Source organism: Leptosomus discolor, chromosome 1, assembly GCF_034619465.1.
Source record: "Leptosomus discolor isolate bLepDis1 chromosome 1, bLepDis1.hap2, whole genome shotgun sequence".
NCBI classification, from domain to species: Eukaryota; Metazoa; Chordata; class Aves; order Leptosomiformes; family Leptosomidae; genus Leptosomus; species Leptosomus discolor.
In genome coordinates this window covers 206,944,823-206,972,703 of record NC_141391.1, presented here as the reverse complement: position 1 = coordinate 206,972,703, position 27,881 = coordinate 206,944,823, and the positions used below count along the sequence as shown (strand labels likewise).

Sequence of the window (27,881 nt, the reverse complement as noted above, 5' to 3'; positions counted from 1 at the left end):
ATCATAACAGTATGTTTTTATGTTCCTATTTAAATCCTGGACTATCATTTGACAGTGAAAAGGGACTGTTTGATTTGAAGGCTGAACACAGAGGCTGAATGGGATTTTCAAATTTTCTTTAAGCACAGACTGTTGTTCTTCTTCTGAATTAAAGCAATTAGTCTGATAAGAAGTAAATCAGCTGGAGAAAAAGAGGATTTTTAACATCTCAAGATGGGCAGCGGCACCAGTTCTGAGAGCAAGGAGTCAGCCAAGAGATCCAGAGAACTGGAAAAGAAACTCCAGGCAGATGCAGAGAGGGAAGCCAGGACAGTCAAACTACTACTGTTGGGTAAATAGAATAAAAATTGCTTATAAGGCTTTACCACTGAGGGGTTATTTTGCTTTGGAATAACATTTAAGTACAGCGAATTTCCCACCTCTCACTGTTTCATTTGAAGAAGACAATCCTGTAATACATGCACAAAGTGTTTTCTGGTTATGGACACCAGAAGCAACCAATCAAGTCACAGAGAACAGGCTGGAAATGGCCGTGTCACTGCATGTATTCAATTTTAAATATTATAAATCCTTTACTTTGAAAAGATTTGAGAAATGAGAACCTACTGTTAGAATAAATGTTGTGATGCTTACTTACATAGAACATAGCACAGACCTTTTTTTTTTTTTTCATGTATCTGTATGCATTCATTTGCAGGACGACTGAGTGAGATAACTGGTTACACAGAAATCCACAGGTGTTACAGTGTATTGATATTGTTTATTTTCCAAACTGCTGCACTTCATTTTTCACAGAAGCAGAAAGTCACTTAGAAGGGCTTTTTTCGATGTATAAAAATGATATTGCAGAGAGAGGAATGGAAAGTAATGAAATTAAATGAAATGAAATGTATACAGATTAATATTCTCAGAGACTACTACTTATAATCCACAGAATGATCAATTTATTAACAGTCAGTGGGTGTAACAGCAAAAGAAAAATGATTTCTTTCATGATACAGCTTTATTCTTCTCTCTTTTTTTTTTCCATGGTACTGCATAGCCTACAAGAAATATCCAAGAGCACAGTAACACTTCCACCATCTTAATATATTTCTTCTAACAGTACAATGCCTGCTAGGGGAGTTTACACTGGTTTCTCCACATGAATGGAAAAACAGGCTTTGATCATTGAAATGTTTCCATTTTTTCCTTCGTTGTAAGCACAATGCTTACAAATGCTTTTAAACTGACATTTATTCAGACTTTGCTAAATCCCTTAGATAAAGTAAATCAGCTTAACTCTGTTGTTTTATATCTTATGCAGAAAGTCTACTTATACCTGTTGAGAACCTAAATATTGTTATTAAAAAGAAATAAGGGAAAAACACAACCATGCAGTTTTCTCAGATAATAATAGGAAAGTAGCAGTTTGATACAATTTATGTTTCGTCAGTATTCAGATTGTGGCTTACAAAGCTTTTCGGTCCAGTGGAGAATACAAAGATTTTCTGTGCCACATTGATATAAAATATTGCCCCTACTGAGGCAAGCTTGAATTGGTCAAAAAAATGGAATAATATTTTCATTTAAATTTTCATAAAGTTTCAATACTTTTTATATATTCTTGCAAAAAGGAACTGGCATATCAAGTTAGAACCAGGGTCCATCTACTCTAGTATCCTGTCTCTGACATAATCCAACACTGATCCTTGAGGAAGATGTAAGAAATCCTCTAAGAGTAATTTATAGGATAAAGACGAATTTAGAAGATAAAGAGGAATTTATAAGATAAGCATTTTGACGATATATTTTGATCTTCAAGCTGTCATGCCTTGACAGTAGTATTGAAGGCTGTCTTACACCAGGACACAAACTAAATTACCCCTCCCAGAACATATGTATGTATTTAGTATTAAGTACTTTAGTTTTAAATGTTTCCTAGTGTATATAATCAGTCTTCTTCTGACACTATTATTATCAGTCTCAAGATACCTTTAGTAAAATACTTTGAGATTAATTGCAAACTATCATTTCAAATTTGAACATATTTCAGTTTCATCACTATACAAGCACTCCTTTCATGAGACAAGATGACCATCAGAATCCAAAATACTTTCACTGAAACCTCCTTTATAGAATATATTTCTACAATATCTTCCTTTATTCATGTCACACATGATGAAGACTCAAATTTGTCAGTGGGTCGCATTTTGGAAGGTTTTTTCTCCTGGGGAACTGTTACAACAGATCACAAGGACTTAGTAAAAACATGTTGGAGAGAGAAAGAAAAAGATTATGGACTTAACAGCTTGAACTGTCTTCTTGTTAAAAAAGCAAGAGGTGAATAAAACGTGAGCATTTTGAGCCTATTGCACAGCTAGAGTGAAAGTGTCTCTTGAACACATGGAATCACAACTGCTGAAGCAATGTGCGTAAGGGGCACTATATAGCCCCTTCCATAGTCAACCAGTGAAATGGCCAGATAGGAGAGAATTAAATCTACTACGTTCAGACCTGTACCTATTATCTTTCCATACCTCTGAGGTGACCTCAGAAATTATTCAAATTCTACACTTCATAAACCAAGGACAGCTCCATTCAAGCCAACCAGCCTAGTCCTACCCTAGTCCTAGGTTTCTGTTCATTCAGACCATATGTTGCCCCTGTATCACAGACCAGAAGTCACCATTGTTTCTTTTGCAGTAGGCAGACTGGCAGAAAATACTCAGAAAAAAGAAAAGGATATGTATATCATAAGTTTTTCAGTGTGATCATTATGATCTTACCCCTAAAATGAAAAGAAAAAATGTATTTTGACCATTTCCTGAGAGGATTATTTAATATATAGTCTGGCCTCTCTGAGTCCTCCAACAGGTCCTTTTGCAAAAAAAGATATTACACTCAGAATACAAAAACACCACATCTGCGTATGTTAAGTTCCATGACCTGGGCAAACACATAATCTGTGCACATAAAAACTGCACAGGGGGAAAATTATGTCACTTTCTGACATTCTTCACAAGTTGTCCAGGAGCCAGGAGGATTAATCCCTCTGTGTTAGGTGTTCCTATGCTGTCAAGGCCACGCAATCCCCCAAACTTGTCCACAAATCTGTCCTCTTTGTAGTTATATTTCTGAAAAAAAAACCAGCTTGTTTTATGAGTCTGGAACAAACTCCAAGGTGAAAGTTTTATTTCCTTTGTATCAGGGCCATATCTTACCTACCACATCACATGCAGTTTATACACTTTGTAGGAGGACAGCTGGCAGTTTAAAGTGTGCAAAGTACAGCAAACATTCCAAACGTGACCAAAACAGCTGATGCTCACAGTGATGTTTCACAGAAATAAGAACTTAACTTCAGTTTAAATAATCATTAAAACTTTGAACTTATTTATTTTCAAAGTATTACTCCATGGCCTCACTGTCTACAGTTTTCAGTGGCAGGATAAAATTCACCCTCATTTGAACTGGTCATCCTCATCTCACTTTACTAAGAAATACTCACTCCTAGGGTGCAACTCACCCAATTTAATTTAACATCTGCTTCAGGGTGACAAAAACTGAAGCTGATTGTTTATTTGTTTATTTTAGTTTTAGTAGCAAATATTTTTCTCCACTGACTGTAAGAGTTCTCTGATAAGTGATCTCAATGTAGAAGTTTATAGTATAGACATTTAAAACCAGCTAAATGAATCAGTTACTGTAGTACTGAAGTCAGGCTTAAGATCCTGTTATTAACACCTGCACTGGAAGCAAAGACTTTGAGCACAAAAACAACCTCATAATCCCATTGATTGGAATACATTGATTTTCTTTTTTTGGTGATGGGGCAGCATTTAAGGACTTTATTCCCTCAAGAGGATTAGAGCTTAGATTTTTTCTCTCATTTCTTTCTCTCACGGAGAATGTTTGTTGAGTTTGGTAAGAGGACCAGAAAGATACAATTTCCAGCCAAGTTTCCTGGAGCTCTGAATGGACAGACAAGGCTCAGGCAGAGGTGTGAAACCTTTTCTGATTTTAATTTTAAGATTTTCTTTTTGCTGCTTTATGTCATTGTCAGTGGCTTTTGTGACAGGTTGCAAACAAAATATCCAGGTAGTAGGGTGGGTTTTTTTATCTTCTTACCTTTACTTCTGGAAACTTTCCTAAACCAAACCTTTACTTCCACATAAATAATTACTGTAAAGAGATAATACCTCTTGATCTGAGACACAAAAGCAGCTTAATATATAAAAAGAACATTCTTCAATGGCTCAGCAGATGGTAGTCTTGAAAGGGAATTGTACTCTCCCCAGTTTCCACAACTATTCAAACAAATTCTGCTTAGGAAAACAGTTACATCAAGTTAAGCTGAGGTCCTGGGTGCTGTTCTCCTTTGAATTTGAGACATTCTCACAAGCTTTCAAGGCACCTCCAGTATTTTCTCTGTTTCTGCTCTGTCTATATGCCTTGGTGGCCTGCAGCAAATAGGTTGGGCAGTCCCAAAGCATGTCAGGCTGCTGGGGGACGGCTCCTTTGCAGCTCTGTGTCTGCAGCCACGCTGAACAGCAGACCTTGAGCCTCCTCTGCAGCCCCAGTGTACCCAGAAACAGAATGAGCTTAGCACATGGCAGGGTGCACTTTGAAAAATCCAAAGCAAGAAGAGAGGCAGGTTACAGCGCGCCAGAGTGCTGCATGTACAGCGCCTGACTGAAGGTGGATGTGGCATGCCCTGAGGCAGGTCCTGGGGCACACTGAACGTGACATCTGGGAAGAAGTGTGGGAGCAAACATCCAACGACCTTACAGAACAGCTTTCAGGTCCCAGGAGCTGGGCCAGAGTTTCAGGCACTGAATGAGATTTCTATGCCTTTATTTTCTGTGCCTTTCTATCCATCTCAAGGAAACTCAGCATCCCAATAGAAACAGAGAAATCAGAGGTAAATTTGAAAAAGCTAGAAGATCTCAAACATGTGAAATGCAAAATATGGGCTATGGCATACCATCACTAGTCCCTATCAGGCTGAGCCATAAATCTTCACAGCAACAGAGAGTTTTTCAAAAGCCAGTTAAACTTTCCAAGCTTCAGGAGAGGACTAAGTTTGGCCTAAGCCCTCATCTGTTATTCAGAAAATCTAGGCTCGATTATAATTGCCCTTTTCACTGCCTCCTAAAGAGAAGCTGCCCTCAGCTCCCCATGCAGTCACGTAAGGGCTATCATGATGCACTCCTGCACTCCTGTTTCTGTGAGCGGAAGGCTACTGCAGCGGGTGGAAACACATCCTTGTCCCTGCTCCCCCTCCCTGGGGCCCTGGCAGAGGACCAGTCAGCACAGGAGGGGGAAGTAAGAAAGGAAGCAGGTGCAAAGCAAATTGTTTCTGACCCATTTCCTGGGGTGCAAATGCGGCTATGACTAACACGATGCTCCAGAGTGAAGCCAAAGTCTGAGAGTGATCTGTTGTTTAGATAAAGGCATTACTGGATCATAAATTAAAGATGAGCAGAGGTAGAAAAACGCACACAAAATATATGGATTATGCCTCCCACTCTATTTCAACTTTGCCTTTCAGATCTGGAAGAGAGGTTCATTTCTATATTAAGCTTCCTGGCATCTTTCCATGAGGTGAATGTATGAATTCTCAGCACAGCCTGCTCTCTCCCTTACAAAAAGTGTAGCAAATGCCACCTTGCTGACAAGGCTTTACCAAGTTCTTCAGAAGGGCATTGAAGGGATATTAAATGATCTACAGCAAATTTGCATTTTTTCCAAACTGTGGCAGATGGCAGCATCAGCCCATTTTGCATAGGCTTGTTTTTCTCTCGCACTTTCTGTCTTCACATCGTGGGTTTTAGAAATGCTTTGCGTATGGTTTGTTGTCTGTTGTGATTCATTTGAGTAAATGAATCCCTATCATTTAAATGTTATTAGCTTTACAAAATCTGTTTGGAAAGTCTGTAATCAGTTTGTTCCATTCACTGAGAAGCCCTCAGTTAAAATAGTTATTCCCCAGATTTCCTCTTTTGTCAAAAGTATTTGACGCCATCCAGTGAGGTAAATAATCTGCAAAGAGAAAAGTCCCATGAGATTCACAGCCAAAGCTAAATCCTCTCTTCAGGTGCTTTCAAAGTCCAGCTCTTGTTTGGCAGTTCTTGCCAAGCCTTATCACTCTTACTGACAAATGATAGTCACTCGCACTGATTTCCAGTGGAGGTTTGCATTGTGATTACTCACTTTCCATGAGATAAGAAGGGCAAATTAATTGTACATGATCTGACCAAACCTATGCCCTGTTTCTGCGATCGGCTGTGCAAGCAAATGCCTGTACCTCCCTGCCAGCTATGGGGTTTTCCTGCAGAATCATTCCCAAGCTGGATCTGTTGTATTGCTCTGCAGGTTTCCCACTTCCAACCACATTTCTTCATAGCAGAAGACCACAGGGCAGAGGAACTGACAAAACACCAGTGTCAAGACATTTGCTCATACGCTGCTTCTGTATCATGAGCTAGACCACATGCTCTGTTTTTCCTGTTGCTCAAAGAGGCTGGCTAAAGAGCACAGAACTGGCTGGTTTGGCTTACAAAAGGTCATTATACACATTAAATGAGCAGCTACAAATCATGTAGTAAATGAGACACTGTCAGAGGCTGCACTTCGTTCATATTTTTCTGCCCATCTGCCAGAGATGAGATCAAAATATGACCCATATTTTATTTCCTTGCTAATTAAAGTCTATATTTTTCTCTTAATTGACTGAATGTTCCTTTCTTTTCAAATGTCCCTTTCCATTTCAGAATTAATACTTTTACCAGGATTTCATTCTTTTTTAAGTCCGAATGGACACTAGGAAGGGTTATAGTTAGTACAATGCAGATCTAAAACATCTGTAAGTCTCATCACAGATAGAAAATTCTGTGTTCCAGAAAGTTATTTTCAATACTTTCTACTTATTCATGTATCAATCACATCTTCTTAACATTTCCCTTCTGCAGGTGCTGGAGAGTCGGGAAAGAGCACTATTGTAAAGCAAATGAAGTAAGTATGAATATACGCATCAGTTGTTGAATTTGGTATTTCTAGCATAAGCTATCTAGCTAATGTCCTATTACAATATTTATGCTTATTTAAAATCAAGTTCTCTTTCAACCACACAAAAGAAAAACAGATAATGACTAAGAGATGCAGCTGGACTGGTAATCTAATCTGTTTGATCAAGTCATGCCCTGGTCCAACTCCTTACTGAAGACCGGGTAAGCTTCTTCATTGGATTTCGTAGGAGTTACAGTACTGTAGTGAGAACGTGAACGTATGACAACCAGCCATGGCAGATCCATCCAGCCTAGTATGCCATCTCCTGCAGTAGCTAATGAAGGATGTTTTCAGAAGATCATCAGACCAGACAAGCAAACACACAGTAATACTTGCGCTGGATACCCTGATAGTATCTCATGATATCAGGCACCATCCTGAACCAGAGATGGCAACACTCTGTTTAATAGCCCTCAGTCAATTCATGCCTATGTTTCTCCTGAATCTTTTTTTAACCAGCGTAAACTAATAAGATCCACAACTAATAACATCCACAATATTCTAAGGCAAGTAATTCCACAGTTTAATTACATATGATGAGAATCATCTCCCGTTGTTCAATTTTCACTTGGTCCCAATCAATTTCACTTGATTTCACTGGACTGCAAGAGAAAATATTGAAGTATTCACATTGTATAACAGCGCAAAGTTGTTTGTTGTATTTTTTTCCCCAAACTGGGCTCTGTAGATCATTCTTGGCCGCCACAGTCTTATTCCAGCTCCTGCCAGTGGTCGGAAGGATTGTTCTCAGGTCTCCCACAGACCAGGTGAGAATCTATATAGCCTCCAGCTACACAGTAAGCAGCTCCTACCCACCAGCTAGCACGGGTAGGAACAGTCATGAGAACTGCTTTTTAGCAAGGAAAGTATCACCCCAAAAAGCTTTTGCACGATAATCAGTCTGGGAAAATACAGGCTGTACAATCTCAAATGCAGAAATCCCTGTTCAAATTTGGACTGAATATCTGGTTAGGAAGATCTTGTGACTGCACCATAAACCTACTGCAAAAATACTTCTAGTTGTTTGTTCAAAGTGCACATGGTGCCACACAGATTGAAGTCAGCAGCTTTATTTCCCCTGGATTCAGAGGAAGGTCAAATTTGTATACGTGTGGCCCCATTTACAATTTACTATCACAGTATTTTCACATACAGTAAAACAGGCTACAACTAAATTCATTCAGATTATTCTTTTACGGGTAGCCAAAATACTAATCAAGTATCTGATTTAAATAGATAATCCACCTGAATTCCAGAGATCATACTTACACAGGCAGCCCAAATCCTCTTTTACTGCATAATCTGCTAAAATATTCCTGTTATATCTAGCCTTATTTTCATAGACAGCATTCAGGTCTGCTTCCTAGACCTGTCCAAATATAGAAAAAAATTATGCAGGCATTCTAACTGTTTAGACATAACCCCACTTTGTAAGGACCAATTTCTTCCAGTGTGAAAATCCGACTGTTTTTATGAAATCAGTGGTATTATTCTGAATTTAAGTCATTCTAACTATTTCATATCTTTATGAATGCATTTTGAAGAATGAAGTAAAAAATGTTATGTCACAAAAGCAATTTTCTACTATTTAAGCAGTGCATTTTGTAATAAGACAGATTTGGAACCATCCATCAAACGCTTTGCTAACTTTCTTGTTCCAATTAAATGGTGGATAATTTTATTTCTGTTTTGAATTCTAACCAGGAGACCCTCACCTCCCAGCAAACCATTGAAATGTATTGTGCTGAAAGCTTCCCCAAGTAGAGGCAAATTAAAGGTGTTCTCTGAATTAAGCACTTTAAGAAGGCTGATAACCCTTAAGAGCATCAAAGAGGGGGGCAGAAAATGGGAAAGCTGAGAGCTAACTTTAAATCCATGTGCATTTATGAGCTGTCAACCTGATCACAAATATGAACTATTTTACAAGAAAACTGTTCATGAAAACTATCATTTTTGTATAAAATATCATCTTCCTGTCACAACGAAGGACTTTTTTTTAAAAGGGGGAATTTTTCCGTAAAAAATAATTTCTGTTATTATTTTTTTCAATGAAGCATAACATTTTCTAGAGAAGACTGATGGCTGCTTACAAAAGAAGTAATTTTGCTGAAAAAACAATTTTCCACCAAAATCAGGGTAATTCTACTCCCATTAACATAATTTTCTAATTCATAAACCTCATTCTTTCCAGACTGAAGATTTCAATTAAGGTTAAATCCTTCCACTAAGCTTTGCACAATATCTTCTGATGCTCAAAATATAGATATGCTGCAAGGCCCTAAAAAGGCTAGGATGGTTTTGAGGGATAACTAAAAAGGAAAAACATATAAGCTTCTCTGGAGCTCTGTGCTTCTGACTAGATAATTTCCAGTGTCTGATCCAACTTTTTTAAAACCAAGTTGAGTATTTCTGTGCTATGCTCTAAGTCAGCAGTACAAACCTACTATAAACACTTCAGCAAATAAAAAGCAGGAAACAAATATTTGGTAACTCACCATGCCTGTTGATATTGAATCAACTCCACCTATCTGGTAAGAAGCCCTACTTGCATGAAAAAGAAAACAGGACACTTTTTTCCTCCAATAGAAATATGATTTAGATATTATGACTGGTAGCCTAACAGCTCATGCCTTCAGCATCCTGCATGTATTTTTTTAAAGGTTGGTTATTTCTTCAAGGAGGACCAGTGAACAAAATTTTCTGTTTGCCAAAATGCTCCTTCTGGCCATACGAGTTGTCAGTCTGTTTTAGAGCTCGCCCTTAAGAATGGCAGATATTAAATAAAAGCAGCAAAATTCACTACTCATTTATCAGGCTGGCTAACATACCTTCTGCCAGAGGACATACTATTTAAAAAACAACTCACAATGAAACAGAAACAAAACCAAAAAAACATGCTCTTGGCTCGGATGGGCATACTCTGAGTGAAAAACTGGCTGGACAGCCGAGTCCAGAGAGTTGTGGTCAATGGAGTTAAATCCAGTTGACAGACAGTCACGAGTGGTGTCCCCCAGAGCTCAGTACTGGGGCCACTCCTGTTTAACATCTTTATCAAAGATTTGGACGAGGGGATGGAGTGCACCCTTAGTAAGTTTGCAGACGACACCAAGCTGGGTGGAAGTGTCAATTTGCTCGAGGGTAGGGAAGCTCTACAGAGGGATCTGGACAGGCTGGATCGCTGGGCCAAGGTCAATTCCATGAGTTTCCACAAGGCCAAGTGCTGGGTCCTGCACTTCAGCCACAACAACCCCCAGCAGCGCTACAGACTTGGGGAGGGGTGGCTGGAAAGCTGCCCGGCAGAGGGACCTGGGAGTGTTGACTGACAGGCGGCTGAACATGAGCCAGCAGTGTGCTTAGGCAGCCAAGAAGGCCAATGGCATCCTGGCCTGTATCAGAAATAGTGTGGCCAGCAGGAGTAGGGAGGTGACCGTGCCCCTGTACTCGGCACTAGTGAGGCCACACATTGAGCACTGTGTCCAGTTTTGAGCCTCTCTCTACAAGAAGGACATTGCTGGAGAGGGTACAGAGGCGGGCTACCAAGCTAGTAAAGGATTTGGAGCATGTCTCGTATGAGGAACACCTGAGGGATCTGGGGCTGTATAGCCTGGAGAAGGGAAAGCTGAGGGGAGACCTTATTGCTCTCTACAACAACCTGAAAGGAGGCTGTAGCGAGGTGGGGGTCGGTCTGTTCTCCCTTGTAACTAGTGATAGAACAAGGGGAAATGGCCTTAAGCTGCAACAGGGGAGGTTCAGGCTGGGTATTAGGAAGAGTTTCTTTACTGAAAGGGTTGTTAGTCATTGGAACAGCCTGCCCAGGGAGGTGGTGGAGTCACCATCCCTGGAGGTGTTTAAGAGACAGGTGTATCTCGTACTTAGGGACGTGGTTTGGTGGTGTGGATAGAGCTAGGACAAAGTTGGATTTGATGATCTTGAAAGACTCTTCTAACCGAAACTGTTTTAAGATTCTATGATTCTATGATTCTATGAAAAGCCTCAAGCAAAACCAAGTTTTCTTTCTGTAGTAATTACAGAATCTAGTTTTATTTCAGAATCTTATATTTTCTTTCTTCCTTTGTCCTTCAAAGGGAAAGCATGAAAAAATAAAATAGCCATCTGTGGACTATGTTAGGGCCCTTCCTTCTCTCTCATCCCAGATTTTTTCAGTCACAGAGAAAACATCCATCTTCCCCAGAAATCCTGTTATGGCCACCACTGTGAGACACATGAAGTAGTTAAACTAAGTTCATGTACTTCATGGGGTTTGAGTTTCTATATATTTCATTCCATTACTTATAGAGAAGCTGCTGCTTTCACAGGTAATAAGGGTAAGAGCGAGAAGAATATGCCTAAGTACCAGTGCAAGGTTCAACATTGATGGCAGCTGAAATTATTTGTTGTTAGTGATCTGACCCAGTAAATGAGGCCATCTACACCAGCAGGGAGCTCTGGGCTCTATAGTGCTTCACAGACAGGACATTGCTTTGGCCATCCCCAAGCAGCAATCCAGATTATCCACTGCACTATCATGGAGCTACATTACACTCCACCAAGTGAATAAGCCTCCCCTTTGAACAATTCTTATAATGTCATAAAAACCACTGTGTTGACACAGGGCTACATGGATATTCCAGAGGATGGCAAAAAAAAAGGTTCACTAGTATACCACATCGCATAACGCAGCTCCCTTTTTTCTTTCTCCCAAGTTCAGTAGGATTCCTTTGAATCTTTCAGATTTGCTTGAACTTGTGCTGAAAACAGCATTTCAAAAAAACAAAGCTTCAAAACAGAGTTTATAGATCTGCCTGGTCTAGAAGTGACTGGGGACACATTTAGAGGACCCTTTTTTCCTACATATGCTATTCCTACAGACGCAAGAATACAACTTTTTAATTTTCTGACATCCCTTTTGGGCATGTGAGCATCTACATGACGTACCTTTAGAGTCATGTTTTCTACCCATGCAGTAATATCCTGCCATAGTGCAGCGGCCCAGATGGATTTACCTCTGTGCTGCCAATTAGTCTTCTTCCACTGCTGTAACCAACTCCATAGGGCATTAGCCACCATCCAGGAATCAGTACAGAGTACTGGCCACTTTTCTCTCTCCGCAATCTCCAGGGCTAGTTGGATAGCTCTTACTTCTGCCCGTCACCTGTCCCAGATATTATCCTTATCTTATAATCTTTGTGCCCCACATTGGGCGCCAAAATGACTGTGGTGGTTTGGTCCTGGCCAGATGCCAGGTACCCACCAAAGCCATTCTATCACTCTCACCCCATCAGTTGGACAGGGAAGAGAGAATATAACAACAGGCACGTGGGTCAGATAAAGACAGTTTTATGAAGCAAAAGCCGCGTGCAGAAGCAAAAGCAAAACAAAAGAGCTTATTCTCTACTTCCCATCAGCAAGCGATGTCCAGCCATTTCCTGGGAAGCGGGGCTCCAGTAGGTGTAGCGGTTGCTCTGGACAACAAACGCGAAACGAATGTGTCCCCCCCTTCTTCCTGTTTTCCCCAGCTTATATTGCTGAGCAGACGTCATGTGGTATGGAACATCCCTTTGGTCAGTCTGCGTCAGCTGTCCTGGCTATATCCCCTCCCAAGTTTTTACCCACCCTCTGCCTACTGGGGAAATGTTGGGGAAACAACCTTGGTGCTGTGTGAGCCCTGCTCAGCAGTAGTCAAAACACTGGTGTGTTATCTACCTACCACTGCACAGCACAGTGAGAGCTGCATCTCAGGCAGACCCATTACACTATGTCAGAGAGATGTTAAGACATATTCAGTTGTGATCGGGGTTTCGTGCATGTGTGTGTGTGAGAGAATTATTTTCTGACAGGGCTGACTTCTCCCCTTGAAGGGAAAGCCTCCCCAAGACACACATCTATACTTATTCTGGGCTAACCTGTCAGATCCTTGCACATTGCCACTTTCTACTTGTATAGCCCTGTCCAGACTCTAACTCTGGCAAGAGACAAGGAAAAAAAAAAAAATTATTTAATAACTTGGCCTTCGTCTTTGCACAACTGTGGCGAGGAAGAACAGAGCTTCGGTTCCAGCAGCAGACAAAGCAGTTTGGTGTCTGTTCATTGACAGTACGCTACACCAAAATCGGTGAAGTTTTCATCCTTTTTCACAACTCATGGAAAAAGATGTCTCTGAGATATGATATAATCTGCACACTGATCTCAGAGAATTTTAACTGCCACTCTCCATTCAAGGAGGATTATGAAATTATAATCCTGTTGCCAGAATTAGATTAATTGAATTTGTCTGCTAAGGTTCTTTGTCCTCTGGAACACAGGCCAAATCATCTGGAAAAATATGTATGTTCCCGAAGCCTGTAGATAATAACAGTAATATCTTTCAATAACTAGAAATTGTAACTGATATATAAAGAAATGTTAAAGATATTTTTGTTTTCTTGAGGAAGTACCTTACATTGTAGAACTACTTTTTCTCAATTTTTCTACTCTAGGTAAAATTCTGGATAAAAATGAGAATGATTAAACAATATTGTAGATTCCAATAATAAAAGATTTGGGATTTAAGTACAGCTATGCATCTTTCCCTGTATACACAGGAATGAGCCTGGATCTTGTTCTGGATTCATACGTTATCTTACATTGATTCACAAGGCAAGAAAGCAATATCTTGTCACTCAGACTGGGAAGTCAAAACCTGACCTCCTAAATTTAACCTCACATAGGTGCAGAAACTGCTGTTTACCTGTTCCAGCAGAATAAGCAGATTGACCACTGATAAATGCTTTTCCAAGGGCCAGGTGGATTCAGTTCTTTCTCACGCTGACCACAAAAGCATCTGATCCAACTTTTCATTACTTTCTTTTTCTTAATGCATCCCATAAACTTTTTGTTTTCTATTTTTTGCCCCAGGATCATCCATAAAGATGGTTTCACTTACCAGGAACGCATGGAATTCAGACCTGTCATTTATAGTAACGCAGTGCAGTCTATCCTGTCTATCATGAAAGCAATGACTAAGTTAGGCATCAGTTACGAAAACCCAGCTAGAATTGTGAGTATGACCCCCTTTCTCTTGAAACAGGCATTAGAATACAATTTTTTAATATAATAGTAGAGACAAGAAAGAGAGTTCACTATTTGCTTTAGAGAAAAAGTACTGCTTGTGTTACATGTGACAAGATGTCCTTACTTGTTTTTATTTTCTCAAGACTGATGCCTGAGGTCTAACCTTTGCATAAACTGCCATTTTGTTTGTTACTAAAGAAATGTTCAACTTGCAAAGACATAAGAAAGAAATTAAAAAACACCACATTTTTCTTAGCTGCTTAGTCACTTATTTATTGCTATTGGGAAATTTTATAAATGTTTCCCTTTCATGAACAAAACTTGGAGCTCAGCCATGTAAGGAAGGTTCATCTAGACACGCTGGGAATATTTCAGTTTGGCATTACTCCGGGAGCAGAGACCCACCCATTGTACGTATGTAGCGCTGGCACATCAGCACAGCAGAAAAGTGGAGTCTGACCTTCCTGACAGGGTTAGCAATCCTATTCACAAGCACACAGAGGAAAAATGTGGTAAGAAGACCTGCTATCTCCTAGTAACCAACTGAATTTTCAGGGACAGAAGTAAAGGAAAAACACATACTTTTCTTCTCAGTGCAATGACTTAGTCTATTGCCCGTAATTCAGGTCTTGCTGAGAATTTCTCAAAGGCCTGTCAGAATATCCAGTTCCGACAAATTCTGTCAATTCCCTAGAGGTTTATCTTAGAGGCAATTACACCTGCTTATCTGAAAGAGCTTTTCTTTTACCAGAAGTCTACATTTCATTACAATGACATGTGGTACTTCGAACTAAAAAATGATAAACAAATGCTTCAGAGGTTACTAAAGCTCATACAGTCATTTGACAAAATAGAAACTAAATGTTTTCTTCCTGTATTCTTTTAAGTGTCCATGAATGCAAGTCATTCAAACAAACATAATGGTGCCCAAAAGCAGCAGCAGAAAACAGGCCCATGTGAAGGTGCTGTAACTTGGCCTGTCTCCTCAACTGTGATAGACACATGGACTGCATAAGGGCCCATCTACCAGTCTAAATGGCCTAACACAGCTGAACCTTGCAGCACTTAGCCACAGGTCCTGGCTCAGCCTCTAATATCCACTATGTGGTCCAGACTCTCTTTGCCCCCTGTAATTGAGACACATTCTGCCTGTGTCCCGGTACTTCAGATTCTTTTCTCAGCCCTGCCAAACTTTCTGAGAGGTTTATACGTGTTTACTCATCATCTATGCCAGTTTCACAGACATTATTTTCAAGGGATTTCACAGCCTGGGGAATTAGGTATTGAAATTTTTTGTTAAATAGCCCTATTTCTTATATTACATATAACCAAATGCAGAAAATACAGCTTTTGTAAGTTTGTAATTTATAGCCCACTAAGCCAAATCTTACTGTCATTGGCAGGATAGGAATTCCTCTAGGAATACAGTTGAATACACCTGTATAAAATATTTGTAATGCCTGCATTATTTTCCCTGAGAATTACATAAGAGCAACCTGGTTGTGAGTTTTAAAGGAAACAGAAATTTTGGTCATATTTATTTGAATCACTACTAAACATTGCCCATTATTCCAAAAACAAACTTAGCCTACATTTTCTGTAAAATCATAAGCCATTTATAAGCTTGAGTTGTTTTGATATAAGCTTTGATTTCACCTGGACTTTGTTCTTCCTGTGTCCTGGTTGAGATTTAGCTGCTTAAAATCATCTAGCCCAAAGATGGGGCTTACCTTGGGCCTGAAAGCAATGGGTTCATCCATGTTCCAGGACTGCCTGCAAATACTTCTTAGTGGTCCTGAAAGTGCCTCAGCATGCAATTTTGAGCAACACCTGTGCTGGGGAAAGAGGTACTTTTTTCCTACCTAAAGAGCCATTGCAATCGATTTTTAAAATCATCTGAAGTCTGTCTAAATGCCAGAGAGAAACAAAACATCACATAAGTCCAGGTTAGGATAAACTCAGTCTGCTGGTATCTTCCTTTTTTATGTAAGCATCGAAATCTACAGTTGCCACCTTTTGCATAATAACCAATGAACATTTACTGTACTGGAGGCTCTGACCTCAAGGCTTCTCATTGTAGGCCATGCACTCAACAAATCCAACATTGTAAGATAGCTATAATCATTAAATTACATGCATTATCTTGAAGGAGAGAACATTCCAACAAGTGTGCGCCCTGAAGAGCAGTCCTGGAGACAAATGAGGGGCACACACAAGAAAGCATGACTCAGTTCTGCTCATCCCAGCACTGAGCAAGAGGATGGGGCTGTAAATGGAGACAGTGCTGTTTAATGTAGAAGGGCAATTATACAGCTGTCCTCTTTCCTCTTTCAAATGAAGGCAATTTCCTCGTGGTCATTTCCCCCTTTTTTCCGTTTTTCTCCATGCCAACTCAACTTCTCCAATATTTTAGAAAACCTGCAGTGTTTTATTCTTAATCTGTCTCTTTTACAAAGTTTCCACAAACTCCAATTTCTATTGAAACATAAAGATACATTTCTAAAATAGAATTGTTACAAACTATTGTGAAGAAGTTTTCTATTTTTGAATAAAACATGCTCCCTGCCAAAACAGTGTTTGTCAGGATCCATTTCTACTTTTGCAGCTATTGACTGCAAGTCACTTCTGTTGTCTACTTATACGGCTAGGAAGGAATTATATTCTATAATTATCCACTGCTGTAACAGTATACCAAATGACCCTATTTTAATCATGCTTTTTATTTACAGTACATTCTTAAGCTGTAACCACTGAAAAGAAATACTTTAAGTGTAATAGATTACTTGAAGTCTTTTTTAATTGACCACAAAAGGAAGACATTACAGATTAATATATTTTAAATATTTAGGATTTTATTCAGTTAGAAGGTTTCTTCTTCCCCAAATGAAAAAACATACAGGAAACGCATTCACTAGTTATGTTCACTTTGCCACATTTCTCACTGTGGCCTAAAGCTAGAATTTTTTTGGTTCTAAGTACATTCAAAAATATGTTTAGCTATATGTTTCTGCTTTGATGTAGTTATAATATGTTTAAGATTTAAATATTCTTTTTAATTTAGTTTTTGACACCCCACTACTCTCTCTTATAATAAAAGCCTTCCTGTTCCTTTTGTGAACACCTACAGTAAAATGAATCTGAGCCCTTGCATAAACAAAACAATAAAAACAGGAATACTGTGTATCATGATTTAAGTCTAACCTTGGCACTAACTAAAGGAAGTGAGCTTGAAAAAGGATGCTTACATGCACAGGTGAGTACAGCTACCTGGAAGAATTGGTGAAAATGAGCACTTTTTGACCCTGCAACTCATTGTAAACCAAGCATGTCTTCAAGCAGGCGGACGGGCACAGTGCGCTTGCACAATATTTACTGGAATTTCTCTTTAGGAAGATGAAAGGAAGCTGTGTGCCATGGCAACAACACTGAAGGATGGCAACATGTCTTCTGACTTGGCAGAACTCATCAAACAACTGTGGAGCGACGGCGGGACCCAGGCCTGCTTTGCAAGGGCAGCAGAGTACCAGCTCAATGACTCGGCAGCCTAGTAGGTGATGCCAGCTGCAGGTGCTGAACAGCTGGCTATTACCGCAACCGACCGCGTAGGAAGGCTTGCGACAAGAACTCTTTCTCACGTTCAGAATAGCCTATGAAAGTTATTGCTCATTAACCTAAAAGGAATGAAGTTTTTTGGCAATATTTATAATATATTAGAAAGGTTTAACTGAAGGAAACAAATGAAAACAAGGAACAACTTCTTTCTGTGAGTTTGTTTAAACCATAAAAAAAAAGTCTGATGTCTCTCCAGGCAATCCTAAGATCGAAAAAATGAGGGGAAAGGTGCATTGAAGCAGCTTAAGTTTTACCTAGAGTTGTACTTTGACTGTTATACATTTCAAGCTGCTAAAAGTAAGTCTGGAGAAAACTATAAAAAGTTTCCTCTAAACTAATCTGGCTGCATGGATGAGTGTTCCCTGGGCCAATACTGTCTCTGTCTCAGCATCCAGCTGGTCCTGGCCAGTGCTGCTGCAGCCTCTCTCCAACCTGACGCTCCCAGTTCCCTTTCTGTGGCTGGGAGGTGGCAGGCAGACAAGCAGCAGACTAGGGCTGCTCAGCTGCGACTCCATGAAGGGTCACCATTCAGTTAGAGTATATCTCCTAGCTTAGATGCAGTCAGTAAGCTTAGACTTTTCATGACTCCCTGGTTTCATTGCTTCTACAGCTGCTCTTGCAGGCTACAGCAGTCCTGCTCTGCTGTTTTCTCCCTAAGCTCCCACAAGACGGAGAAGGGAGGTGTCACCTGGGTCAGATTTTTCCTAGAGTGCATAATTCTGACTTTAGACCTGGGGCAGAGGGTTGTTCCAGCTGAGGTCCATCTTCCAAGGTCTGCAGTTGGAGGTTTCTCTGCTCCTGCAGCTCCTCCTACAGGCTGAGGGCACCTGCAGGGTGAAAACTCAGAAGGTGCTGGGTGCCCCTTCTGCTCAGTAGGGAAAGGCATGACCAGAGGCTGGGCCAGGAGCCCGGCAAACTGAAGGCAATAATAACTCACTAATTGTAGGTAGCAGAAAGGATATACCATGAAAATATTAAAAATTATTTGTCTCTTTAGCTCTTCAAAACAAGAATTCAGGCCTTTCTGCAAGATACCTAAAAAAAGAAAATATTGCCTGTGTTGATTTGTGCCTCATTTGGCAGTATTTTATGGCAGCCTTGTATTTCTATGGGAATAGTACAAAGGAATCTTTTGTTTCCTAACAGAACCTTTCTGACAGGCCACACTGCAGTTTCCAGCACTAAAAGCCCATAACAAGTCAGTCATCATAATTAAAAGGAAAAACACTTCTTGAAATTGAAAAAAAAAAAAAGCAAACAAAAAACCCAAACAAAAAAGAAAAATTCATGCAGAAAAAAACAAAATTATTACCTGTTTACCAGCTAGCGTTCTACTGTGTACATGATGCCTGGCAGATTAGGTGTTATTGCCTAAAAAGAAGATAGGGTAGTCTAAAATAATTCCTTCTTGGTGTTATGGTCTGTGTCATGTTTTAACCTGCAATAGGTTTCAGTATTTAAAGGAGCTAGCACAGACTGTAAAGGAGCCAATAATCGTTATTTATTACTAGAGTGACATTAAAACCAGCAGTGATATGTTTTTCATCTGCTTGAACACTTCCGAAAATCCCACTAATCCTCTGTCTTGCTCTTTCGGTACCTGATGCTTCTGAAAATCTAGCCTTTGGCTCTGGACCATTAAAATCAACTTAATTTTTGCCCTCGCTGCTGGGCTTCTAATGATCAGTTTGAAGCCAGCTAGAGTCAATCAACCATCTAGTGCTACATTTCAATTTCCTTTAAAAGCAAAGCCCTGTTTCTCAGCTCCTGTGAATCAGCTCCTACAGAGAGTATTGACTTACACTGTGTAAACTCTGGCTTTCTGAGGTTATCTCCTCTGAGTCTTTTCATTAATTCATTCTAATGAAGTCTGATCACTGCCTTTCCTTTGTGTGTTTTAATTGAAAAAGAAAATGAGATTTTCTGAATAATAGAAAATCCCCTGTATGTCAAATTAGGTTGGAATTTCTTCCTTAGACCCACCTGGAATTAATCCTGGTTTAAGATGGAGTGATCGGTAAGGAAGGGGTAAAATCAGGACTATAAATAGTGACCTTAAATGTCATTGTGTAGCTACCAGTAGTACATGGTACTTCCTGCTTGCTTAGTCATTTACCTCTCAGCGTAGGGTTCATGTCACTTAATTCAAGCCAAGGAACCACCAGGCATTTAGACTACCCTACTAGTTTGCATTCCCTATTTTGCCAGTGCAAAGCCGTCCTGCAGAGTGTCCCCTTGGAGCTGCCTACAGCCCCGGGAAGAATCTCAAGATGCCTCTCTTGCTCCATTAACTAGATAATTGACTTGGTCTAATTTTTTGTGCAACTGCAATTGGATGTATTGAGTTGAATTTAGGTATTTGCGACTAAGAACTATCAGATTTTTATAATGAATTTTATACACAGCTGTTTATTTTATGCTATATAAATTGCAAAATAACTTTTGCTTCTGCCTTCCACAAGGTTGAGATGAGTTTGCCTCAGGCCCTACTCAGACAACAAGAGCTATATTGCATTTTTTTTTAAAAGTAGATTGTTTTCTGGACTCAAATATTGGGCAAACATTGAATTACTCAGATTAACTTCAGCATTCCTTGTTGAGTGGATTCAGTCTATTTAACTTAAAATAAGAAAATCCCATTTCCAGGCATTACTTACAAACCTCCACATGGAAGATTCTAGATTTTTTAAAATTTATTTTATTTATTTTATTTTATTTTTTTACTTACAGATGTATTAAATATTGCAGACAAGGAAGACGAGCTGCTAGGTTTGTTTTGGTAGTTGTCTAGTTAAACTGAACAGTAGAACTTCATGATGGGCACACTTTGTCTTAGAGAAGAAAAAAAAAAGGCATGAAGCCCAATAGACATAAGAGAGACAGTGTTTTCTGTGTCAGAGGCAAGAGGATACAAATGGAAAGGTGCCAACTGGGACACAGAAAGCTTGAAAATGTCAACTATTGTATGTGGCTTCTTGCTTTTGGCTTTGTTCTTTACTTGAATATTAGTAGTTAAAAGGTAGGAAGCTACCTAGACATCACCTCTTCTTTTCTTTTCGTCAATTCATAACCTCTTTACACAGATTCCTAGACCAGCCAGTAGGGTTCACAGGCTCTGTCCAGCTGTTTCCAAAAAGCTGCGTGCCCCTGGAAGAGACAGGAGAAAGGTTGGTGGTAGCACAAGAACAGGCTTCAAAGATCTGGTTTGGATTCTTGTCGCATGCAGGTTTTATCTCTGTATGCCAGGCATAAAACTAGATAATCCACTCTTTTCCAAGGTGTTGTGACAGTATGAACGTAGGGGCTCCTCAGCTTCATTGAAGCTTCTGGTTTTGATTATAAAATATATATTTTTTTTTAATTATCATGTACCTTGCTCTTGTAAAGTGATAGGTCTGCAGGGAAAACAGCCCCTAAATGTGAATTCCTCCAAAATATTATGCCCTGCCTTTCACTTAGGAAGGAAAACACTGTCACAACAGGTCTGATTGATAGGCTGCAATAACTTCTAGCCAATCTGCTTCTGAAAGATGCTTGTGGTTCTTCCCCTGAAAGCAAACGGACAAAACCCCTTTCTTGACGAGGTGGGTTTTTAGCATCCCTGAGGCAAACAAAGATTTTCCTGAACTGAAATTCTCAGAAAGTTGTTTATTATATACAACTAAATTACAATTCTACAGAGAAGAGGAAAAAAAAAAAAAGAAAGGCTTTAGACTGTGGCTCTAGGTTGCATAAAACCCAATAGTACTGTATTTAAACATGCAATTTACATAAAATATTTAAAAGCGGATCAATATGAAGTGATTATGTAATGTTCATTTCCCTTTTTGAATTCATCAGTCACCATTTCTTTTTACTGTCTTTAGTTACCTCAACGATTTGGACAGGTTAGCAATGCTGGACTACGTGCCTAGTGAGCAAGATGTTTTGCACTCCCGAGTGAAAACAACTGGGATTATAGAGACTCAGTTTTCTTTCAAAGATTTGAACTTCAGGTATGAAAACCGTATTTTCTGTAGGTTTATCTTTCTTAAGTATTTCCTTTCAAAGACCTATTATAATATTGGTAATCCCATTGTGATATCCTTGAATCCACTCTTATTTAATATTTTGAAACAGCCAAAAAAGCAAGACATTTATTGCCAGTACTCCAACTTTAAGCATATAATGGATGGTTATTAAGAGATGTCAGAATATCAGGTTCTAAAAGGTTATTTTTACATATGTAAGTGACTAAAAAGCATTATTTGTATCCTGCCATTTGAATAATTGTTTGTGACATTTATGAAATTTGTCTACCTAAATGTCCCTAACAGCATGCAAAACATTTGATGACTATTAATTTGCATGCACTCCCAACCTTCCACTCTTCTTCTGAGAACAGAAATAACTGCTCTTAACACTGGAATGCACTACAGTTGGCAAAAAACAATCATTTATGTCCCACTGGAAATTTCAATATTAGCAAGAATGCCTTCATGCTCATTTAAGATGAAAAGCAAAATGTTCAGAAAAAATCTTGAAAATAATGGCTCTGAGAGATTTGGCTGAAAATAACTGACACTTTCAGATACCCAAGATTTTGTCATACTTGGTGAACCAATTAAAAACATCTAATTCCACATGAAAATATATTTGGATGAATTATGATAGTTTCAGCGTTCTATAATGCTTTTCTTTATGGACTGAATTCCACTTAATTCTTAATTTAAAGGCTAGGGTGCATATTGAGGAATGTACTTTAGACAAGAAAGTGTCTGTAGAGACAGACGGATACATAAAGCACCAGGACTAAAACTCTTACATTTTCATTGTTCTGTTTTTCTCCTCATACAGCAATTAAACATCCCCCAAACCACCTATGCTACCACACAGATGCTTTGACACAACGGAGATTACTTATACAAAATCAGATTCTGAAGTAGATGTCCTACAAATAAATTATTATCACCTATTAATACACTGATCACTCATGAAAATTCAGCACTTTTACCCACAAACGCTACGGTGCAATGTCATAGATATCTTCATTTTCTCTGACTAACATATTTCCAGAGAGCTTTGTACACTGGAAATCTAAGTACCTTCAGTTACAGTCATACTCTAAGTAACAAATAAAATCAGGATGGAAAAAGAAATCATCAGAGTGCAAACCCTCTTTGACGGGAATGCTACAGGTCCTGATATTAGAATACCAGAATTAGTGTCTAGGTCCAACTGAAATGCAGCACAACTGAGAATTAAGTAACCTGAGTGTCTGTAAACAAGAGGAAGGCTCCTAAAGCCACCACAAACACAAAAAAACCCCACTGTGTTTAGCCTCTCTGCTGTGCATCACAGCAGTGTTACGTGAGTAAAACTCGTTGGTGGTTTTAGGCACTTGAGTAACACGAGATAAAATCACTACAAAACAGTCTGAGGGGTTTGAGCTGCTTTGGGGGTGCAGAGCAGCTATAAATCCATCTTAACCAGCCAGTTACTGCTACTTTGCATTGCCGGAGCAATGCAAAGCAGCTGGGGAATCCTGATGACTCTGCACTTAGTTTGATAAGTACCATAGAAACATCTATAAAGAGAGGAACACTTCCACATTCAGAGCAAGTTTTGGTGATGTACTTAAACGACGCTTGGGGTCACAAGCCATATATGGATAAAAAGAAAACATGAACAGATGCCTCATTCACTGAACACTTGTCCCTCTTCTGAACTGAATGTGGCAGAAAACATTTTGTATCTGTGCAGTAAAAGTCTAAATCCCAGTACTGCTCCAGGGAACTGAATGCAGTTACACAGACAACATCTCTTGTTATTTGCTATGTTCTTAGTGGTTACTTTGCTGGTTTAGTGTAATTTATCTTTCTTATTCTTTTCAGTTTAATTCACCAATGTTGACTTTGATTTTCAGAGCTCAGAAGGTACTTAAATATTTTTAAAAGAAGGTCTGATCTTCATAGGTCCTCTCCTGCTGTCGTTTCCATTGATGGGCTAGGAAGAGTTTGACTGAAATCAGGCAAGCTTGATTTTAGTCTTCAGGTCTCACTACATATACCATTAGGACAAAGGAATATACAGCTAGTCCCATCTCTGTACCTAAGTTTTCCAAGAGTAGTGCTGAGAAAATATAGAGCTTTCAAGACTAACGTTGACTGTCTTGGTAAAAGAAAAAGATCATCTCAGAAATACATTTTCTACCACTCACAGAAGGATTTCAATTTTACATGTGCATATGTTAAGTTCCGGGCTGACATGAGAAGAGCTAAGCAAACTGAGTCCAGTACAACAAAAACTGGCCATAAGCATTGCCTCTGGCCTTGATCTTGTCCTATTTTATCTGACTTCTCATGAATATCCACAGGGCCATATGCTAAAACCTTGCAGGAAGTGAACAGAGATTCATATGATTATGTGTGCTTCTGAAACTTTACTGAAGACTATATTTTGAAGCCTTTTGTTCCCCCATAACCCTGATTTCAGAGTTACATACCACAAATCAAGGAAGACACGTAATGGCAGGTGACTTTCGGGCACTCTCACAGCCAAAAGTCAAGATGCTTTATTCATACTGACCTCACTCTTCAGGACACATAGTGAACTCAGTGAAGATATGCTTGGAAGAATGCCATTACTGTTATCAAAACCTTGCTCCATAACAGCTTCTTGATTTCCTAATAATTCACATTTATAGACATCCAACGATCAGACAAAGAGATCAAATGTACTAGGGGGAAAAAAAAAATCTCTAATTACTGCAGAAACAGTTCATCATGAGCATTGGAAAGGGCTTCATTTCTTCTAAGCAGCATGAAAAATGATAAACAATAAGCTTTGTTTCCATCAGCTGCACTGCTGATGGTGAAGAAATCAGGGGATCAATAAATATCCTGCAAAAAAAAGGGTGTTTCAGTAACAAATTATTCTTACTCTGTTTATTACTGACACTTTTTTTTCACACTGAATTGAGTATTTTCATTGCTATAAAAGTTGAGCTGTGTTTAATTTTCAGATACTGCAGGAGACACATGCAAAGAGTAAGACCTAATGCATTTTCTTGAAGGAAGGGATAATGCAACAGGAGATTAGCTTTTACAGTTTTAAGTTCAACAACAGGCAGCACAGGGAAAAGTCATCAAGCACACAAGGAAATAGAAAAAGTTTAAGGGTAGGATAAACTTGATTTTTTACATGTTTTTCTCTCCTTTCTAATGCACTAATGTTCAAGTTTGTCACCTTTTATGTCAGAAAAAGAGTGACAAGAAAGCCCTATCCCTTATCACTAAAGAATTGCAAATATAAGCAGGAATTTCGAAAGCTAGTGCTAAGCAAAATGTCAGCTCCATCTCAGTTGGGCCCTAACTAGGTCCCACCTAGGTGTGCTCAGCTGGCTTTGGATCCCATATAAAGAGTCCTTAAAAAGTTCATACGACTCTACCCAAAGGCAGTAATTTCTGGCAAAGATTGAAGGAAATTGATGCAGAGGAGGAGAGCCCCACATTTTCCTCTCTACGAATGAAGGGATTCCTGCTCCCCATGAATCGCTGCTTAAACAACACCTCACGAGACTGACGGGGCAGAGACCCGCCCCACACAAACACATGCTGCCGGTTGTACCGCCAGCGAAGTGATCGCGCCAGGGCAACGAATAGATGGCTAAACATAGATCCACACCAGCCAATTAAACATAACCAGTGGGACAACTTGTGACCAGCTTCCAGTCATAAGCCTTATTGATCAATGTGTCAGTTCACTACAAGCAAAATTATGAAGTAACAAATGACCATGAATTTAAGGGTCTTTCATCAATGTTTCACGTATGAACTCTGTTCTGAATAAACCCTTGCCTGCAGGGCTTAGTCCCGCGCTGAGCTCTTATGCAGAGCCCCACTTCCTCAACATGGACTGCCATCTGTAAGTACTAAATTTATTGCCTATATGCAGGTATTTAAGCTTTTACATTTCATTTTATGCCCGCTACAAAGCTGTAAATAATACGTAGTACTCCTTGACCTGTTGGGATAGAAACAGACCAATATTTGGAGAAGCTGGATATTTGACTGTAATTCATCTCCGGTTGCACTCTGTGCATTAACAGTGTGACTACATCCTTATTAGCTAGTGCTTTATGTTGTATGTATGTTATTTTTTCTGCAAAGGATGTTTGATGTGGGTGGACAGCGATCAGAGAGAAAAAAGTGGATTCACTGCTTTGAGGGAGTTACTTGCATCATATTCTGTGCTGCACTCAGTGCTTATGACATGGTTCTGGTGGAAGACAAAGAAGTGGTGAGTCAGAAAGAGACAAACAACCCTTTTTGCCGCTAAGTTTTAGTGTACTCTCTGATGGCATATCAGAACTACTCCTTTTCCCTGATAACCATTTAAAGGCTCTTATGCTGTATTGGCTCTTGCCAGTAAAGAACATTACAGTAAAAATGACATATGGGGATGAGATTTGTCAGTCTCTCATGTTTACCTTTTGCATCCCAACAGAACAGAATGCATGAAAGCCTTCAGCTGTTCAACAGCATCTGCAACCACAAGTGCTTTGCAGCCACTTCCATCGTGCTGTTTCTAAACAAAAAAGACATCTTTCAAGAGAAAATAACAAAAGTTCATCTGAATATCTGCTTTCCTGAGTATAATGGTAAGTCTGGGGTTTTCAGAAGAAAATACATTCAGATGATTAGTGTAGGCCGTGTGTTAAAGACTGAGATTTTGTCTCGGGTCACTTGAATATAACCATTTAAACACTAAGCATCTAGCTTTTCTCTCAAAAGAATGGTATGGGACAGACATGGCCAGAATCCAATTCATCTCACCTGCTCATGGTGCTTACCCTAGGGTAGGGTCATCGCTCTCTGGAGACGCTTATTTCTCTCCACTGGCGGTAGAGGAAGCCGAGAGAACTCAGATTCACATGGCCGAAGTGCGATGTGATGAACCCAGCCAATATTTCAGTACAAGTCAGTGGCTTATCACTCCCGCACACTACAACTGAATCCAAGTTTTTGCCCCTATTTTGAAAATCCATTCCACAAAGGAAGGCTGCCCCTTTTTCTTTGTCACGTAACGTCTACTGGAAATGAAAAACAGCAGCAGTTCTCCCAGCAGATGCAAGAGAATATATGAGGCTATGTCAGAAAGTGACAGAGAAAAATCTGTCTGTATTTTCATATTAGCCTAATGTATTTGGGATAGGGAGCATCCAGAATGAAGCATACCTAAAGCAATATTATTATTAGAAGACAAGTTCTGTGCCCTTCTGGAAAACCAGCTCCTTCACTCCCTTTCTCAGGACACACCAACACAGCAACCCAAAATTGCTCAGCGCTTCGCTGGGCTAATCAAACATTACATGCTAGACCCAGTGGAGCTACGCCACTTCACACTGCCTGAGGCTTCAGACAGGACAGGAGCCAGCAAGGGCCAGCAGCAGCCTCCCTCGGGGAGTCTCATCCTGCTCCAGACCCACAGCAAGTCCACGGTACCAGTGTTCACACCCGCCGTTGCTCTCAAGGGGTATGACTGAAAGGCAGAAAGTTGTACGAAGAAATTATGACTGAATATATAAGCATCTGAACTTTTCTCTTTTTCCTTCTTCATTTCTTCATCTCTTCATTTTTGTACTTCCCGCCAATTTTGTCTGCTATCTACCTGATTCCCTTTGAATTTATGCGCCTCTCTTTTTTCTTCTGTTTCTCTCACTTTCTGCTCTCTCTCCCTCTCTAAGGTCCTTAACTGTTTCACACTGACTTACTCAGGCGCATTTCACTTCAGAAATGAGGACTTCTGGTTGGGCATTGAAATTTAAATTTAGGTGGGCAGTTCAGATATAAAATTTTCATATCTAATGCATGAAGTTAATTCCCTTTAGAAAAGAAGAAAAGAAACAAAGAAAAAAATAAGTCTTTTTTTTTAGCAGCTGTGAGGAAGTATCGGTTGAAATGTGTCTTCTCTTTCTTTTACTGTTCTCTCCACTAGGACTAAATACATTTGAAGATGCTGGAAATTACATTAAGAAACAATTCCTCGACTTGAATGCCAGGAAAGAAGATAAAGAGATATATTGTCACTTGACATGTGCCACGGACACCCAGAATGTCAAGTTTGTATTTGATGCAGTCACAGACATAATCATCAAAGAAAATCTGAAAGACTGTGGGCTTTTCTAG

At 39.5% G+C, this 27,881-nt stretch overlaps 1 protein-coding gene across 1 annotated transcript; it reads left to right on the top strand.

Moving 5' to 3' along the window:
• The first annotated feature begins 213 nt into the window (after window positions 1-213).
• On the top strand, window positions 214-27,881 carry GNAT3 (G protein subunit alpha transducin 3). The gene is made up of 8 exons (XM_009947761.2): window positions 214-331; window positions 6,954-6,996; window positions 13,945-14,086; window positions 17,490-17,647; window positions 21,579-21,707; window positions 25,863-25,992; window positions 26,200-26,353; window positions 27,691-27,881. Exons 1-8 carry the CDS (start codon window positions 214-216, stop codon window positions 27,879-27,881), a joined length of 1,065 nt encoding a protein of 354 aa, XP_009946063.1.